Source organism: Macrobrachium nipponense, chromosome 20 (assembly GCF_015104395.2).
Source record: "Macrobrachium nipponense isolate FS-2020 chromosome 20, ASM1510439v2, whole genome shotgun sequence".
Taxonomy (NCBI): Eukaryota; Metazoa; Arthropoda; class Malacostraca; order Decapoda; family Palaemonidae; genus Macrobrachium; species Macrobrachium nipponense.
Window position 1 is genome coordinate 64,705,494 of NC_061089.1, and position 20,000 is coordinate 64,725,493.

The window sequence follows — 20,000 nt, forward strand, 5'->3', positions numbered from 1 at the left end:
TGTAACAGATGCGTTTTTTTTTATTTTTTGTTTTTTGGAATATCAGTAGAGTATAACTTAAAAATTTGTTTCCCCTTTACCAAATTATGTTTGCGTGTAAGCATGATATTTTTCTGTAATATTTTTCATTTTACATTGTCGTTGAGAACAGACGGACGAAATAATTTTGTTATTACTAGTTATAGTATTTATAGAGTGACTGACTGATTTATGAGGATTATTTGCCGGGCAGAATCCAGGGTCAATGGCTGTTTTATTCTCTGTTTATCAAAATGGGAAGACGAAATTGAAATAAGATGTAAATTCAGTGTCTAATCATTGTCTCTTCACTTAAGGAAATCTTATAAAAGGCGATGACAAAATAAAAATAATAGGGCATTCCAGCAAATCAGACATGACCGTAATATTTTTTATATGCTATATGAGACTGAACTTATTTGAGACAGGTGCAATTTGTCCTTATTTGTGAAATGAAAATGAAAACAGATGCAATGCCAAAACCGTATTTCCTTAATCCCAAATAATTTTCTCTTACTTTCCTTAACCACAAGATCTCTGACTTCACAACAATTACAAAGTTACCATAAAAACAGTAGAAGCTACAGACGAAATTGCACAAATGTTTGCTCTGTGTCAGAGGGTTTCATCATCCTCAGAGTTTTCACAAGAAGTGATGGAAAAGTTCAAACTATTATTATTATTATTATTATTATTATTATTATTATTATTATTATTATTATTATTATTATTATTATTGTTGTTGTTGTTGTTGTTGTTGTTGTTGTTGTTGTTGTTATAAAGATGAACCCTATTCATATGGAACAAGCCACTGGGGCCACTGACTTGAAATTCAAGTTTCCAAAAAATATTGGTGCTCTATAGGAAGTAAGAGAAGGCAAAGGGAAATGCAGAATGATCAAGCGTAAAGACCAATTATCCAATTGCCAATATTTACAAATTAAGTAGAACATCAAACTGCCCGATGTTATGAAGAGTAATTACTCTGTTGTCTAACGAGGGAAAGGGCTCTTTTAACAGTTGGTTCTTTAGATATCTCATTTTTCATAACATTATCAATTTTATAAAAACCATGACTGAGGTTAATATTATTTATGTAATCAATAACATATGACTCCATTATTAGTGTTTCTAAAATATCGCTAGATTTATACAGTGTGTCCGTTTTTCCCAGTTTATTGCATGGCCTTCGTCTATCACATGAGTAAAAATGCCACTAGATTCGGTTACCAGTTCGTATTGCAACGATGCTAGGGGGATCCTTGTGCAACAAGATTTCCCAGCATGTAGTTACAACATGTATAAAAGTTAAAAGTTTGTAGAGTTTCATGTGCGTTTTAAAAACGGCTAAGTTAGCACTGGCAGAATGACAGCTCAGACGCGAGCGTAATGCGACTGCAACTCCAAGAGAGATTTAAAGAAGTGGGCGATCAAACTCAGGCCTCGGAGCAGGAATCGCCATAAACATTTGAGAGTCACTGAGCGTAACCCTTCACCGAGAGCTGGCTAACTACTCCGGCCGTTAAAGCCGATTTGTGATGTCAATAACTTTATCTCTTTCAAGATGCCAATCTGTTAACGATGGAGAGAAACTTCCCATGATAGCTCGTTACGTCTTAACATTTTCTGTAATTTGTTTTCATGTAATTGTTGGTTTATCCTTATTGTTCTTTCATTCGATTATGAAGTGTCATCTGCAGAATCTGTTTATGTTTATTGTTATTATTAGTATTTTCTCTGTTTTTATTATTGTTTAGCAATACAGAATTTTACTATTTTCAATTTTCGTATTTAGCCTTCTGGACCTGACTTCTGTAACCACTCAAGGTCCCCAGATGGAAATTAGATGCATGCAATCGGGTTTTTAATTGTTATAATTTTCAATGTTTTTCTTTTTTTTTTTACTAATATCGTTAATATTATTACTGGTATTACCGTTATTATGAATACTATTTTCCTACTTCTTCAGCAACTCTGCTGATATCGCCGATTGTCATTTTTTTAATCATTTTATTTCATGTATCTCGATTATGTGTATGCTATTGCCTATACTTTGTATATTTCATGCATATGGCCTTGAGCTGAAATAAAATTCATCACTCTTATTATTATTATCATAAGGGAAATCGGCTTTTTAGGCCTCGTGAAGTTTGTCCTCATGAATTCCCTTATCTTACGATTAATTTATCATGACGTTGTGTAAGGAACTACTTACAGATCGGTTTTCAAGATGAATCGAAAAGGTAGATATACGAAGAACGACTCCATATTATAATGGTAGCCGGTAATAAAGGCACAGAAAAAATAATTCACAGAAAAGGGTCACAATTTTGGCCAGGAAACAGTCACAGCAAAAAAGTCACAGAAAAAAAAAGTCACAGTTTGGTCTAGGAAACAGTCAGAGAAAAAAGTCAAAATTTGGTCTAGGAAACAGTCACAGAAAAAAGTCACAATTTTGCCTAGGAAACAGTCACAGGAAAAAAAGTTACAATTTGGGCTACGAAACAGGAAAAAAGTTACAATTTAGGCTAGGAAAGAGTCACAGGAAGAAAGTCACAATTTGGTCTAGGGAACAATAACAAAAAAAGTCACAATTTGGTCTAGGAAACAGCCACAAAAAAAAAATCACAATTTGGTCTAGGGAACCATAATAGAAAAAAATTCACAATTTGGTCTATGACACAGCAACAGAAAAAAAGTTACAATTTAGGCTAGGAAACAGTCACAGGGAAAAAGTTACAATTTGGGCTACGAAACACAGGAAAAAAAGTCACAATTTAGGCTAGGAAACAGCCACAAAAAAAGTCGCAATTTGGTCTAGGAAACAGCAACAGAAAAAAAGTCACAATTTGAGCTAGGCTACAGTCACGGGAAAAAAGTCACATTAACTTATGACTCACCAGTTTCATGTAGTTGATGAGAGAGTTCCCGTGGACCCAGGCGTCTTCTCCCTCACATACGAGTGACGTCATCTGGACGTCGGTGGAGTTATCCAGCGCCTGGATAGCCATCACGAAGAGTTTGACGGCATCGTACATCAAGGCCGTTTCCGTCTGACGGGAGAAAATGTAGGCCATTAGTGCTGAGAGTGTATGATGACAAATATATATATATATATATATATATATATATATATATATATATATATATATATATATATATATATATATATATATATATATATATACACAGTGACAATCGAATCCAAAAAAAAAGAGCAAAGAATTTGAGAAGTTAAGAGGGCATTGTGGCTATTACATTTACGTATATCGTATATATACGTATTTATATAAACCAACTGATCAGCTGTTGGATCATGTATACCTGAAATAATAACCTATTATAATGTGCATTCTGTTTGCGAAAAACTGTGTACAGATGAAGGCAACAAACGGATATCTTGATAACGGACCACGTTTCTGTTTAATAGAAAATCTCGAATAACTTGAATATCTATATTCTGAATGAATCCGTGATCAAGCCTATTTTCTTTTCTTTTGTCTTTTGTTTGAAAACATGACTTTGGTGTAGAAGTGCTAATAGTTTTAGATAAACAAAAACTTGAAAAAATAGAGGAAAGTTTATTTAGACATGGAAAATGAATTTACGAAAGGGAATCTCGATGCAAAGTCCATTTGTATTGCAATTTAGTACTACAAATAGAACAATTATTTTGATTAAGATTCTGGAAGCAGAGAGGCGGATTTCATTTATTAATTTTGCTCTGTATTCGACAGTGCAACAAATTGAAGACTTGCCTTTAGACATTCTAATATAGCTATCGCTTCGCATTTACAGAATTGTAGCCTAATTCTTTTCGTCATCACTGGAAATTCTAAAGAAGTTTCTTCTTCATATTCACATTTGTAATCACCTTTTTTTAATTTAGTAGTAAATTGCAATAAAAATTATTATTAAGCTTTTGTTTAAGATTTATGGTTTTATGTTTGGAAATTTGAATAGTAGTTATTACATAGTAATCATGAATTCTAATAAAAGTTTTCACTGTGTTCAAGATTTAAAGCGTAAACTATCTTATATGATCTTCGTGAAATATTTGTAAAGTTTCTTTCATTGTCTTCAGTAATTAATCTTCGCTTTTAGACTATCGTAACGTCAACCTAATCCCCCTTTACAATTCATAAACAAACGTAACAAAGTCATCAGAGTTGAATAAATACATCTAGGTAGATATTCAATGGAACCTTGATATACACCAGCCTCAGCAAACACGTCATGATTGGCATCAGGTCGAATTGAGGCGAACGCCACAATTTAATTAAGCCTGGTCCATAGCCCCTCGCTGAGATTTGTTACTCGCTATGGCAAGATAAATCCAGTGGCATGAAAGGAAGGAAGGAAGGAAGGTAGGACCCACCGGTGAAACAATAGAACGATGGTATGCGCCCATTTCAGGAGTACGATATCGATTCCAAGTTGTTGCACGAGCTCTTTTAGTGTTGTAAGCTTCACTCTTATTTTGGCCAAGAAGAGGAGGGTGGCAATTTCAGTTAAGCACACAGTGAAATCCTTGCTGTTTCTACCGAAACTTTCTTTGGGGATGTTGCTATGATCAGATGTAGCATGCTTCTGATTATTCTAATATAATGTTCCATGTATTCAAGAACTTATCATACAAAAATGGACGGGAATATTCAAATCAAATTGTAAAAATCATTTTTAACTCAATAGTTGTTGAAATTTAATAAAAACTAATCAGTTGCTAAAAAAGATTAAATCAGAACAATAGATGAATGTTATTTAAATGAAACTTTCTCAATAAGACAGTCTCCAAACTATTCTGTTTCCATGGCAGGCTATTTGCGTTTGTCTTACCTAATGTCCCTAAAACACTTGGCTCGTCTTTACAACTGAGAAAAAAAACTCACTCTCCAACTGATGGTTCCTACCATGGCATTTGCAATGGTAGCGAATCTCAACTCTAATTTCATTCATGGAGTGTAATTCCAATCAACCTTGATATTAGCCCCCTCTTAACTTTACCTCTCTTTAGCCACAGATAAATGGCATCCTTGAGAGGCAAACCCGCATTCCTCTTTCCTTTGCCTTTCAGCCTTTCTTATTTCTCCCCTTTTATTCTTCCTTGTGGCCTCCGCTGGCTAATTGCATTTGGTTGCCAACCCAAAAAAATGAAAATATATAAAAAATAAATTTCCTCTTTTTCCAGGTTCTGGAGAAGACCAGGTAATATTCAAATCAAATTAGATTTGGCGCTCTCCTCATCTACACATTTGACGAAGAGATTTCTGTATGGTATGTCTCGCGCGCGCGAGAATACGCACACACACGCACAAAACAGTTACCAACAATAAATTCTCTATGACAAAAATGGACATATTGCCATAGAAATGCTATGTTCTGGAGCGCGAAATATGAGTCCTTTTCTTGAGCATTATGGTTCGTTTTCCCTGAATTTCGGAATGAAATCTATACATGATATTATATATAATTGAAATAATACAATACCACGTAAAATTCCTATGATTAACCACTTCATTTCCTTTCATTTCCCATTTTGAATCATAAGATCGACGGCGGTAACGAAGAACAAGCAACAGCAGCTTCGAAACCCAGCGGTGCTTGGGTATGGCCGCATTCCGCTCTTCTTTTGTCTTGCTAACAACGTCCTCCTCTTTGATGGCGCTCCCCCGGCCGCTCTATTTATCTTCCTGTACCGAGCAACAAATCTCAACGAACCGCAAGAGACCGGCTTTAATTAAATTGCTACATTCTCTTCAGTTCGGCCTGATGGCAATCATGATGCGTTTGCGGAAACTCATGTCTCCTCATGACTTTTATGTATACCTGTATATATATATATATATGTGTGTGTGTGTGTGTGTACATACATACATATATGTATATATATCTATACATAGATTCGTTTTGTTAGTTACTCTTGCTATGATGCGTAATGACGAATATATTACTATCTTATATTCTACTAATTTTATTTTAATGGTGTGGGATTTTTTGGGGTGTCAAGCGGTAAGCATAGCATTTAAATTAGGGTATGACAGGTTGGTTTAATCGATCATGTGACTAGGTGTAAGTCTCTCTCTCTCTCTCTCTCTCTCTCTCTCTCTCTCTCTCTCTCTCTCTCTCTCTCTCTCTCTCTCTCTCTCTCTCTACATCCTCTTGCAGTACAAGAAGCTTGAGAAAGCAATTACGTATAAGTCTCGTCTGTATTTGATGCTTACTGCGTATTGTTATCAAAGTTCTTTTGTGCTTGTTTTTCATTTTTCTCTTTCTCGAGATAATAAAAGCAACGTAAAAAAATAAAGTAAAACTCATAAAAAAATTTAGGGAGGTACAATTCTATTGTTTTCAGGTACCCTAAAAATATCGTCAAATCATCGTTTCTCAATGAATTCGAGGACAAGGGAAACTCCCCAAAATTATTGGTTTTTATAAAATAACTTCCAAGGAATGCAGAAAGTATTATGTAAGTTTCACTTAAAGCACACACATACAGACACACAAACACACACTCACACACACACGTTCCTATCCCAGAGGAACAGGGAACAACAACTAACGATGAATTATGAATTACCTAATTATCTTTAAAAGAAAAATAGAAAATGTGAGAATGGATATATATATATATATATATATATATATATATATATATATATATATATATATTTATAAGCACTTTAGCACGTGATTCATTTATCACATATATCCACAGGTGAAAAATAAAAGTCTAAACCGGTAAGGACTTACACCCCATTTATTTTTCACCTGTGGATATGTGATATATATATATATTAATATATATATATATTTATATATATATATAATATATATATATATATATATATACAGAAAGATAGAGAGAGAGAGAGACGGAGGGAGGAGGTAAAAGGAGAGAGAGGCGAGAGAGAGAGAGAGAAGAGAATCTTTTTACATTCTCTTAATTGTAAAAAATCATACATTTTTCATACAAATTGTGAACAACTATATGATTTTCTTTAAACTTCAAAACTCTCAGTTTTAATCATATGCGTAACACCAACCACAGCATAAACTCGAACCCGTTAATGTGGATCTGTTGCGAGGGTTATGGGAACCAGGTGAGATCAGCCATATATATATTTCGGGGGTCCTATTTCGAAGCAGATGGCCGCTCTTTATCCTATTCAAGCTTAGCCGAAACCTGACGAACCTCTGCAACCTTGAATTTCCTGTCATTTGGAAACCCTTTGTGCATAGGGTTCTCCTGATTACAAACAGAACCATCATTCTTCGTAAACGGGTAGAGATGTTGCCCCGAATATAGCGTTCTTCCGTTTTCCGTCCTTGTTTTGTTTAGATGAAATTACCTTCTTTACATACATACCTACATACATACATACATACATACATACATACATACATACATACATACATACATACATGTAAAGCATGAGTAGTAATTTTAAAGCAAAATTTAAAAGTTATTTATCTTTTCATTTATTTTTTGTTACGTTGACATATTTCCCAAATAAACATCGTAAATTCGTTGGGGGGGTGGGGGGGGAATTAAAATATTTTGAGAGTAAAATTAGCTGAACGCAACCATTATGAATTATCATGAATGCGAAATTCAGCGGATAATTCATTTTCAATCTCCCTCAATCACCCCATTTGATGTGATTTACACTTTCAAAGTGGTGTGGGATTAGGTATTACATATATGGTAATGGAGCTCTGAAACTTTAAAGTTTTTAAAATTCTATCAGCGCTGTATGGGAAATTGATTAATGAACTAAAGGATAAAAACCACTTGCGTACTAGGTTGGGCTTCTCGTATATGTATATATATATATATATATATATATATATATATATATATATATATATATATATATATAAAGGTATAAACCACGAGGGAAAATAAACAGTTTATTTTCCCTCGTGGCTTATACCTTCATTTATGGATTTATCACGTGCCTAACTTTCGTGATTCAGTTATACTATATATATGTATGTATATATATATATATATATATATATATATATATACATATATATAAATATATATATATATATATATATATATAATATATATATATAAGTCATATCACATAACCGTGATTCATATACATATGTATATGAATCACGGTAATGTGATATGACTTATGTAAAGGCTACGTGTTGTCAAAAAGCGCTACTTACACTACCGGAGTCGAGGCGGGTTGATGTTGTCTCCAAACCAACGAATACTTCAGCGCGAGAAAGTATTTGAGGGTGAGAGACGACATAAACCTTTGGCCTCTCGCGGTGGTCGGGTGGTAGAGCTTCACTGACGTGCTTGGATTTGAAAGTACCTGCGTTCGCGCCCAAGTACAGGTAAATCTATTATCGAGGAAAAAAATTCCCCTTTGGTTAAGCATATATGAAAATATATTAATTCCGAGGTAGAGCGAATTAGATATTAAAGGACATTGTAGCTCGATATATATATATATATATATATATATATATATATATATATATATATATATATATATATATATATATTATATATATATATATATATATATATATATATATATATATATATATATATATATATATATATATATATATATATCAAAGGTTACCAAAATATAGTTTCAGTTTTCAATAACTTACAGCTCGTATACAAGAAACGAAAAACACATACACACACACACACACACGCACACAAGGAAAAACTACGTCCCTAATCTAATGACACCTAACTGTTAAGAGAGCCAAGGATTAACCACATTATCAAGATCCTCTCAGAAAATTACCCAAGATTGGAGGCGATGAACCGGACGAGAAATTCGGAATGAGACTTTTTCTTTTCTTTAATTTTTTTTCTTCGTTCGCAACTAATCATATTTCCATGATTTCGTGTTTTTCATGATTTAACGAACCTTGAGTCGAAAACAGGATTCATTTCGTTAGGCACCATTGCCTTGTCTTCATTCCGGTTTTTATTAAGGTATTTTTTAATTCCTTGAAGGAGCTGCACTTTCGGTAGTATACCGATTGCTCTTCTTATTTAAGCTGTCCATTTATTACACATGCATATATCATAATTTTTTAAATCTTTATTTTCTTATTTACTCTAATATTAGTGCTTTGCCCTGCTTATACATTTGTTATAATCTGGTTATTCAATAATATTCAATATTATATGTTAATCTCGTCATAAATATAATTTTATCACAAGGCATTATAAAACATATCTATACAAATGCACGTTTTAATGTGAAGTAATAGGTTAAAATAGAATATATATTTTTTAGGTATGCTAAAACTTGAGGTTGACAGGGCATAACAGTTGTTAAAGCGAATATTTCGATGATCCCCACCGGCGTTAGTTTAGATGAGGCAAACTGAAACAAGTTTATGTTTGAAATACTGAACTCTGTCTGATGAAATAAGTCGATGTTTTTCATGAAATGAGGAGCGATGCTTCGTCTGAAGAACCTCAGAGGTAGACTAAGTCAGTCCTTTGAAAATATATGCCTATGCAAGACGAGAGGACGCTCAAATTCCAGCCAACAAAACGGAAAATAATAAAAAGTAAGAAAAAATGTCAGTCAGTTCCTGACGAACGTGAGAGTAAGTCGTATGTGAGAGATTTGCAAGCCTGGAAAGAGATGATCAGGGATTAAAAAAAAAAAAAAAAAAGACAGGAAAGTGACTGAGTATGAGTAAAGTCTGGGAGGAGAAGGGAAGAGTGAATATGTCGGTCGAGATTAAGTTGAGGAGAGGCGCTCCTGGTATGTAAATGCAAGACGGCCTTGTCAATGGAGAGGCTAAATCGGTTAGTGTGTGCGCGCGGAATTCTGTAGCTGCCGACGGAGAGGAGACGCCCCGCATGCTTAAATGGAATTCATTACGGCGTTCATTAACACGCCCACCGGAGAGGGACGGAAAGGGAGAGAAAGGGCGCGGATGGGAGAGCAAGGTGCAAAAATAAAGGAGTGAAAGATGAGAGAGTGCGAGTTAGGTACAAAAATAAAGGAGTGAAAGATGGAAGAGGACGAGGTGAAGAAAGGGATGGAGTGAGAGATGGGAGAGGGTGAGTTGGATGAAGAGGAGCGATAGATGAAAGAGGGGAGATGAACGAAAAGAGACTGAGTGAATAAAATGGAAAAGGAAGGGGAGTAAGAGATGGAAGAGGGCGAGGTGAAAAAAAAGGGGGTTAGAAAAGAAAGAGGTGAGATAAATAAAAAAATAAAAAGGAAAGAAGGTGTGAAAGATGGAAGAGGGAAAGTTGAATAGAGGAAAGGAGTGAGACATGGAAGAGGGCGAGATGTTATAAATGAGAAGGAAAAGAATGGGGTCAAAGATGGAAGAGGGCGAGGTGAAAAAAAGAAAAGAAAAGAAGGAGAAGTGAGAGATGGAAGAGTGAGTGAATTAAAGGGAAATATAGAAGATGACAGATAAAAAGAGATGAAGGGAAACAGAAGGAAAAAGGAGAGAAGGAATGAAAGATGGAAAGGGAAGGAAAGACAAGGACAAAGAAAGGAGGTGAAAGGAAGAGGAAAGTGATATTTAAATAGTTGTACTTGGAAGTGAAGAAAGTTGCCATCGAAAGGAGGAGAGGGAGGAGAACAACGAAGGGAATAAGGGAAGAATAGAAAGAAGAACGGGGAGGTGAGAAGGAACGCGAAGAGGAGAAGGAACTTCTCAATCTCCTATTGTGAGAACGAAGTGAGAGGAAGATGACGAGAACCTCAGGTAGCGAAAGGATCTTAATTAAGTCAGCGACGCTTTCTTCTTCTTTATCTTCTTTTTCTTCTTCTTTTCATTGGCAGTCTCATCTCCTGTTCATTTCTCTTACGATTCATCACCACTTATCACTTCAAGGATTTTATTTCATTGGCATCCTTGTTTCCCCCAACGGGGTGGGTTGTTTCGACCGATTGTATTGTTGTTTGCCCTCTTGTGTGTTACTGCTTTAGTGTATGTGTTGTTTTTCTTTATTACTTCATTTCTGTATCTTTGTTGTTGTATGCAATATGATTGTATGGATATTTGACCTCATTTTTTATCTTTTATTTATTATACTTTCTGCATGTGTTGTTTTTATAATCTTGTTTGTTGCCTCTTGTCTCATATGTGTTGCTTCGAGCGATTACATTGTTGTTTCTCTTTTTTACATTGCTTGCTTGATTGCCTGTTGTTCTTTTCTGAGTAGATATAGTGTTGTCTGCCCTGTTGTTTGATGCTGATTTTCTTTAAAGGTGTTGTTTTGTGTGACTGCGCAGTTGTTTACGTTGACTGGTCGTATCTATGTACATTTGTTGTTTCTGTGTGCTCACTAATCTATAAGGTTCCCGTATGGGGTTAGCGCTGTCAGTGCACATTATGCGGTGCACTGTTGGTGTTACCTAAGGTTCTTTGCAGCATCAATTCGGCCCCTAGCTGCAACCCCTTTCGTTCCTTTTACTGTACCTCTTTTCATATTCTCTTTCTTCCATCTTACTTTCCACCCTCTCCTAACAATTGTTTCATAGTGCAACTGCGAGGTTCTCCTCCTGTTACACCTTTCAAACCTTTGACTGTCAACTTCCGCGCTAAATGACCTCATAGATCCTAGTGCTTGACCTTTGGCCTAAATTCTATATTCAACTCAGCTCAACTAATCTATAAGACTCATTTGCTGCAGGCTTTATCATTTACGTAATTCCGATTTTCCTGTGTAGAAGCATTTGACGTTACTTCTGACCAGTCCGTCATTATATCGCCATTATTTGTTTTCTGTAAAAGAAATCTATTGTGACGGCTTTGTCTGCCTGTCTGTCCGCACAGTTTCTGCCCGGCCCCAGATCTTAAAAGCTACCTAGGCTAGAGAGCTGCAAAATGGTATGTTGATCATCCACTCTCCAAACATCAAACGTACCAAATTGCAACCCTCTAGACTCAACAATTTTGTTTTAATTCAAGGTTTAAGTTAGCCATAATCTGGTAATGCTATAGGGCAAGCCACCACCGGGACGTGGCTGAAAGCTTCATGGGCCGCAGTTCATACAGAAAACTTAATTGTGCAGGAGAAACTTCGGCTCATTTTTTACTTGATTTAATATCATCATCACTATTTTAACATCGTACGACACAGAAGACCTTTGAAAAATTCCGCCTCTTGTGTCCTGCCTGTACTTTCACTTCCACAAATCTCCACTTAACCCTAGTCTAACGTGTCAGAGCTCTCATTCAGTTGGTCTGGTTTGCCTAACCCTGTCGGTGCCCTTCTATCCCTTGTCTCCTTATCCATGTAGGTACTATGATCCGTAAGTGGGGAGGGGGGGCGGGGTTAGTGGATCTATTTCACTAGCGGATCCCGAAAAATTTCATGGGGCACCAATTTTCATATCACACACACACACACACACACATATTCAATGTAGCATGAAAGTTCACGCGCTGGAGAATATCATAAAATCCACATAAGAAGGCGAGTGTAGCTGGTTTTATCGCGACGTTTCGACCTCCTCGTAGGTCATCTTCTTGACCTGCTTCAATCCTACTACTGACTCGTTAAGAAGATGACCTACGAGGAGGTCGAAACGTCACGATAATACCAGCCATACCAGCACGAACACCAGCTGAATACCAGAGACGACCCCAGCCCGGGTTTGACCTACGCCCACAAAATAATACCAGCACTGATGGCAACTCTTGCTAAACCTGGACCCGAGCTCCCTGTTTACCAGTATACTGTTAATAGCAGTATGCCAGATAAATAACACCAAAATCCTGTTTTAAAACTAAAACATTCCCGCCATTATTTTTCTAGAATTTCCCAATATGAATATTAGCCAGTTATTAAGAAACATCTTTGAGCTAGAGGAGCGAATAATAAGAAAAAGAGAGAAAATACAATCAATTCGCTTAATTTTGCCCTTTTATTTAACAGAATTTGTCCAAAAGAGGGTCTCCTACCAAAATATATAATATTAAGATTATTGTTATTGTTATTATATTTTTCTCAAGATTTTGTTATTATTTCTGTAAGAGATTCTTCACTCTTAACTAATTTTATATCTCACATCTATGTTATTATTATCTAAGTCTTCAATATTATTTTTTTTTCATGAGGGGCACGTGCCCAGGCTACCCCCTTTGGTTTACTAGTGAGCTATTTAGGCGTTATTCAAGGTCCTTTTCAGGTTATAAGATACTACAGTATGAAATCTCTGATTATCTTGATTATTTTCTGGTCATAAGATAGTACGATATGAAATCTTTGATTGTCATAATTATTTTCAGGTTATAAGATACTACAATATGAAATCTTTGATTCATTTTCAGATTATAAGATACTACGGTATGAAATCTTTGATTATCTTTATTATTTTTTGGTTATAAGATACTACGGTATGAAATCTTTGATCATCTTACTTATTTTCTGGATAAATGACACTATGGTATGAGATCTTTGATTATCTTATTCATTTTGTGGTTAAAAGATACTAGGGTAAGAAATCTTTGATTATCTTAATTATTTTCTGGTTATAAGATACCACGGTATGAAATCTTTGATTATCTTAATTATATCAACATTATTTTGGTCTCCTCGTCAAGTTATTATGTCCATATATTCCTTTATCTTTACCGATCTATTTACTGAAATGAAAATATATGATGAGGCTTCAAATATAAATAAACATCATTACTTGACAGTTCATTAAATTAGCATCATTATTTATTTATTGACTTTCATTAGATCATTTTAATACTGTCTTGATATTTCATTTTAAATTTGAAACATAAAGTGGAAGACTGCTTTCATATACTTTTTTTTACTTCGTAACGGCAATTTTGTTTCTTGCTGCTAATCGTAGTAAAAAAAATGATTGAACCTTAAAGCTATGAAAGAATCTGATAAAATAATGACAAATTATGCGAACACGTACTTAGCTATCAAAGGAAGAGGTATCACTTGCAGTACTGACAAAGAAAATTCAAACAGAAAAAGTTTGCCATTTAATATGTAAAGCGAATAGTACAATTATGGGTAATTTCAAACTATCGAAAAATAAAATCCTTCATCCTTACGATCAACTTGTTAGGGAATATACAAATGAAATGAAGTGAAATGAGGAAACGTAAAAAATATCTTCTAATTTTAAGCGACTTAAAAAAAAATAAAAGGCAAGGATCACAAGACACGATCTTCTTTCCCACTGCAAAATTCGTGTAGCAAAAGATCGTCCGGGGGAGGAATCGTTCTTGACGCTTCTTTTTGGCCGCGTTCCCGAACACATTTCCATGGCATTTTTCTGCCAGAGATCTCCCAGTATCGCCTATGAATGTCTCCGCCAGCAGGACATTAAGGGACGACGTCTCCCGAGGAATTTTCCTGGAGGGACGTTAAATTCCACTTCAGAAAAAGGGAAGAATGGCCGAAGGAGAAGAAGGAAAGACGAGGGCGTCTCCATACAGGCTAAACTGGCTTTGTCTTTCTTGCATTGCTCCTTAATGATATGCATACCGGTGTGTCCGTACCGCCCAAAAATCGCGGCTATATACGTTTCGAAACGGCTAGTTCCGACTGCGCAGCTGAGACGTTACGTACCATCCTGGAGTTCGGACTACAACACCATTTTGCATAGTTAAAGAGAGGGGAAACGGTGAGAGATTAGTGCCTCGAGCTGGACGAGTCCGAAACTGCACGTGGAGTTCATTACCATCATGCAGTTTTTGTTACACACAGGAATACCGTTAAAAATGCATTGTTATTTGTTATATTGAGATGGGAATGCTAATGAAATGTATCGCATAATATATGTATATGTATATGTATATGTATATATATATATATATATATATATATATATATATATATATATATATATATTTACTATGACCAGTTACTTCGTTCCAATGAATAACACATTCTTTGGAAGCTTGAATTTCAAGTCGATGACTTCTGTGGATCTGCCCCATATGAATAGAGTTTATGTTTTGAATAATAGTAAAAATAATGATAATAATAATAATAATAATAATAATAATAATATGCAAGGTTACATTGTCTCCTGTTAACGCTTCCTACACGTCGTACCTTTTGAGAGAGAGAGAGAGAGAGAGAGAGAGAGAGAGAGCCCTTCTAATCCTCATTTATAAATATGGAATCTCTTCAGAATAACTAAAAGTCACTATACTACAATACTCGACTCAACCGGGTAACTCTTAAATGCTTCCATTTGTGTCAGTTTCATCAACGATCGCTTTCCCTCTCTCGATGACGTCATTCTGGCAACGGACACTCACTGAAATTTCCCATGACTTCAAGCAGGGGACACTGTAGGCAATACCTAAGGTTCTTTACTACAACCCCTTTCGTTCCTTTTAGTGTACCTCCTTTCATATTCTCTTTCTTCCTTTTTCCTTTCCACCCTCTCCTAACAATTGATTCATAGCGCAAGTGCTTTAAGGTTTTCCTCCTGTTACATCTTTCAAACCTTTTTACTGTCAATTTCCGTTTCGGCGCTGAATGACCTCATAGGTCTCAGTGCTGGGCCTTTGGCTTAGATTGTGTAGTCAATTCAGTTCAAGTAGTTGAGACTCCAGATTTGACCATGATGTGCTTAGAGGAATAGATCAAAAAAGTTTTGAAAGCTCATTATTCTTGCGCTGTACCTACCTATACGTCTAGTTGGAAAACAACACCGTATGTTGTGGTACAACCTACTTAAAGATTAGTATATTTGAACATCTCCGTTTATCATAAAGGTAGCCGCCAACGAGTTTTTAAATATTCACACACACACGCACAACACACACACACACACACACACACACACATATATATATATATATATATATATATATATATATATATATATATATATATATATATATATATATATATGTGTGTGTGTGGTGTGTGTGTGTGTGTGTGTGTGTGTGTCTGTTTGTGTAAATAAATTCTTCTGATAAAACAGGATACGTCACAAGTATAAATGGCCCATTAAAACATTCTGGTTTAAAGCTAGGGACTATATTTCGATGGACTAACTTCCGCCGTTTCCAAGTTGGTCTACCGAATATAGTCCTTAGCTTTAAACCAGAATGTTTTAATGGGCCTTTTATACTTATATATATATATATATATATATATATATATATATATATATATATATATATATGTATGTATATATATATATATATATATATATAATGTGTGTGCCTGTGCCTGTGTGTGTGCGTGCGTTTTAGCATTAACAATCATTTTTAGGTACGCTATCAAAGCTTTCGGGGAACTAAAATTCAGAGAGATAAGTCAGATTAAATGATTTTCCTAAGCATCCCATACAGCTTAAAACTATTTTTTATCATTTACTAAGTGAGAATAGCAGAGACAACTCAGCTGGAGAGGTATAGAATAAAGCCAGTCGGCAGCTGAGATTACGGAGTAAAAACCGAATTACCTGAATATGCTACCGCTTGCGTTCAGTTCAGATGACACGAGTAAATCGTTTATATGATGAGGAAAGGCTCGGTTATTGATTCAATAAGTGTAATATACACATACACGTACAAGCATTCCTATGTGCACTCGAACATAAAGGTTCAGATATTTATATATCGCATGTGTATATAATATACGTGTGTAAGCGAGGATACATATGTTATACCCCATATAGATGCAAAATGTATATTTGATTCCATATCAGTTTACGAGTCTAAAAATGCTAGATTAACGTAAATAGGTTATTTAAATCTATTTCACCAACGCGATCACATAATACTCACAATGATGTTATTAACCTACTAGTTCCCCGTTGGACGAGTGTTTTACGTGCTCGCCTACCGAATCAGAGGAATTTATTTCTGGTGATTAGAATTTCATTTCTCTATATAATATTATTCGGATCCCACAATAAGCTGTAGGTTCCATTGCTAGGTAACCAATTGGTTCCTAGCCACGTAAAAATATCTAATCCTTCTGGCCAGCCCTAGGAGAGCTATTAATTAGCTCAGTGATCTTTTTATTATTACTAATTAGATTTAGCCACCCTTATGCTGGCACGGGCTCTTGCTCTATAGCAGGATGTTTCTTATTCACCTGTATTAGTATATCGATGATGTCTTTTTCCGCTAATGGAGAAATGTATCCAAAACGATTTTTCCTTTCTCAGTCCAACCGGGAAACGTCTGTGGTTCCTTTTGTAATTATAAGATCCCAAGGGAGCCAAAACGTCAGGGCTGGAAAATTTATGACGGAGAGGCTCCGATATAAAACTGTAAAATTATGGCCGTATCAGTCTCCCTTCTGATCTAATGCCCGACTCGGAACGGTTTGTGACCCGTTTGCTTTACGACCTGTGGCTGCGCGACGCCACGACCTGGAATCTGTCACAGGCTCTTTGAATCGGGACGGGTCACGGGTCTTTCATATTTGATGGTCAGTGTTTATTTTCTACTTCTCCTTCTTCTTCTTCTTCTTCTTCTTCTTCTCCTGTTATGTTGATTCCCCCGAGCCATGTTATTTCTCATTGCTTATTTAAAGATTCTTGGCAAGCTCGGTATGTTCTGGCAAGAGATAGTGTTGCGCTGCGCACGCTAGCCACAGGGGTTACAGTAGGTTTGATTATTTTTTTACTGAAATTCCAAGACAATACGCTTTTAATTAATTATTGATTGTTTGTCTAAATTTGTGTTTTTAACAAATGTTTAATAAAGTAGTTTTTAATGAATATATATCTATATTTTTTTCTCCTTTTTTCTATAATATTATGAGCTAAAGTGGGTCACCTGAAGATTGGAGACACCAACAAGCAGGGGTCGTTTATCTTCAGGTGGAAAATATTGGGGTCGCTTTTCTTCAGGAGGAAAATATTGGGGTCGATTTTCTTCAGGAGAGGTATTAGGGGTCGCTAATCTTCAGGTGATCCAAAGTACTTTAAAATGCAACGTTGTATATTTAATTATAATCATTATTCAGAAGATGAAACCTATTCATATTGAACACGCCCACGGGGCCATTGACTTGAAATTCAAGCTTCCAAAGAATATGGTGTTCATTAGGAAGAATGAAGAGGAGGTAGAGGGAAATGCAGAAAAAAAAGAGACCTCACTTATTAAAAAAGAAAAAAAAATTACAAATCAACAAATGATAAGTGTACTAAAATGCAAGAACAGTATTAGGGTAGTAATGTATTGCATTTTCACTTTTGAACTTCTGAAGAAGTTTCAATTGCACGCTATCCTTTGGGAGGATGTCGTGCAATTGGAACAGCCTCTGGGAGGCTGTTCCACAGTCCAACGGTGTGGGGAGTAAAGCACCTCTGGAACTGAGAAGTTCGACAGCGAATACGGTTCCTCTCGGCAGATAGAGGGAATCAGGGATCAATTGCTTGTTTATGAATGCACTGGCTGGCAGTATTTGTTTTGTAAAAGGATTATGGTATTGAGAAAAGGCTGTTTATTTTGAATGTCTGCTAACTCAGACACCCGTAGAAAGATTACAGCTATTTCTCGGATACGCTGCACAGGAAATGAAGAGCATGAAGCCATTAACAGAAATGAACTAGAACCAGTTGTGTTATTTCCTTTCATATATATATATATATATATATATATATGTATGTATATATATATATATATATATATAAATATATATATATGTGTGTGTGTGTGTGTGTGCGTGTGCGTGTGTGTGCGTGTGTGTGTAAATGAAATTTCGTATACAAAACTTTCAGTATCATAACCAATACTGTGAAATAATTAAACAATTTATTCACATGCTGTCGATTACTATACTCTCCCTGTAGATTCACAGAGAGCGCTTCTGAATAGTTAAAGAGAAAAGAAGGGATATTTTTACTTACCGTCCAAAAGCTGATATTCCTCAGCTGCATTTGAGCAAAAGGAGAGGGAAAACTTATGAATGAACACAAAACTAATGAATTCTGAATATAGGATACTACGAACTATAATCCTCAGGTCGTTTAAGTTACCATGGAGCGGATTATTACAAAGGAATTAAAAAATATCTTTGAAAATTAAATGCAAACCTCGAAGCTGAAACTTAATAGCTTTGGTTACAGTTAACCAAAGTCGTGGTGATCTTGTTGGCCTGTCACTTCAAACGATTGTAAGTGGTATAGCTCCGAGCCATTACCAATACTTTAACATTTGTCAGCTTCGTAATGGCAGTTATTATCAAAATATATTCTACAGTAAGTACGGTTGTTGAAATGTGTTTGAAATGACCAACTGCGTGACACAGTACTTTAGTAATGATAGTAAATAAGATCGTTAGAGATTTCAATCTCACATGACAGAAATACTCATTGTTACCATCTAAGTATTCGAGAATTCACATTATCTTAACCATTAACAGGACACGTAAACTTATTAATATAGATTAAATATTATCACCTCTTAAGTATTTGGAATAGGATTACAAAGTCTATCAATCTTGCGTAACGTCGCAATAACTGTACTTCCGTCGCAATAACTGTGCTTCCGTCCCTACCTTATTGATGAGGTCTTTATCGAGGTGTTTGTGGGCGTGGAGGGCGCGTCCGGATTCCCAGTCCAGCATCACATCCCGGACTTCCTCCCGTTCCGGATCAATGAGTCGGACTGCCGTGATGTTGGAGCCTCCGTACTTGAAGTCGTCCAGGTTAACGAGATGAAGGTCCTGACAGTGGAAGGGACGAATGACCAGAATTGAAAGGAGCCTTTGAAAACAAGTAAATAATGCAATCGAGTTTTCTGTACAGCCGCTACAGCGTATAATCATGGCCACCGATAATAGATCTATCCTTCGGTGGTCTGGGTATAATGCTGTATGAGCCGCGGCCAGTGAGACTTTTAACTGCGGTCCAGTGGTGGCCGGTCCTATATCGTTGCCTGAAGCAAGATTATGGCTAACTTTAACTTTAAGAACAATAAAAACTACTGAGGCTAGAGGGATGCAATTTGGTACGTTTACTGATTTGAGGGTGGGTAAGCAACATACCAATATGCAG

General features: G+C 35.8%; 1 protein-coding gene across 2 annotated transcripts in view; it reads right to left on the bottom strand.

The window, feature by feature from the left end:
• Positions 1-20,000, bottom strand: part of LOC135226732 (glutamate receptor ionotropic, kainate 2-like) — a 281,279-nt gene that overhangs the window by 28,864 nt on the left and 232,415 nt on the right. For both annotated transcript variants that reach the window (XM_064266449.1, XM_064266443.1), the window contains exons 7-9: positions 19,502-19,669; positions 18,852-18,875; positions 2,919-3,071 (exon numbers count right to left, since the gene is read on the bottom strand). In XM_064266449.1, the coding sequence (XP_064122519.1) occupies positions 2,919-3,071; positions 18,852-18,875; positions 19,502-19,669 (345 nt within the window). The remainder of the gene's footprint in view (positions 1-2,918; positions 3,072-18,851; positions 18,876-19,501; positions 19,670-20,000) is intronic.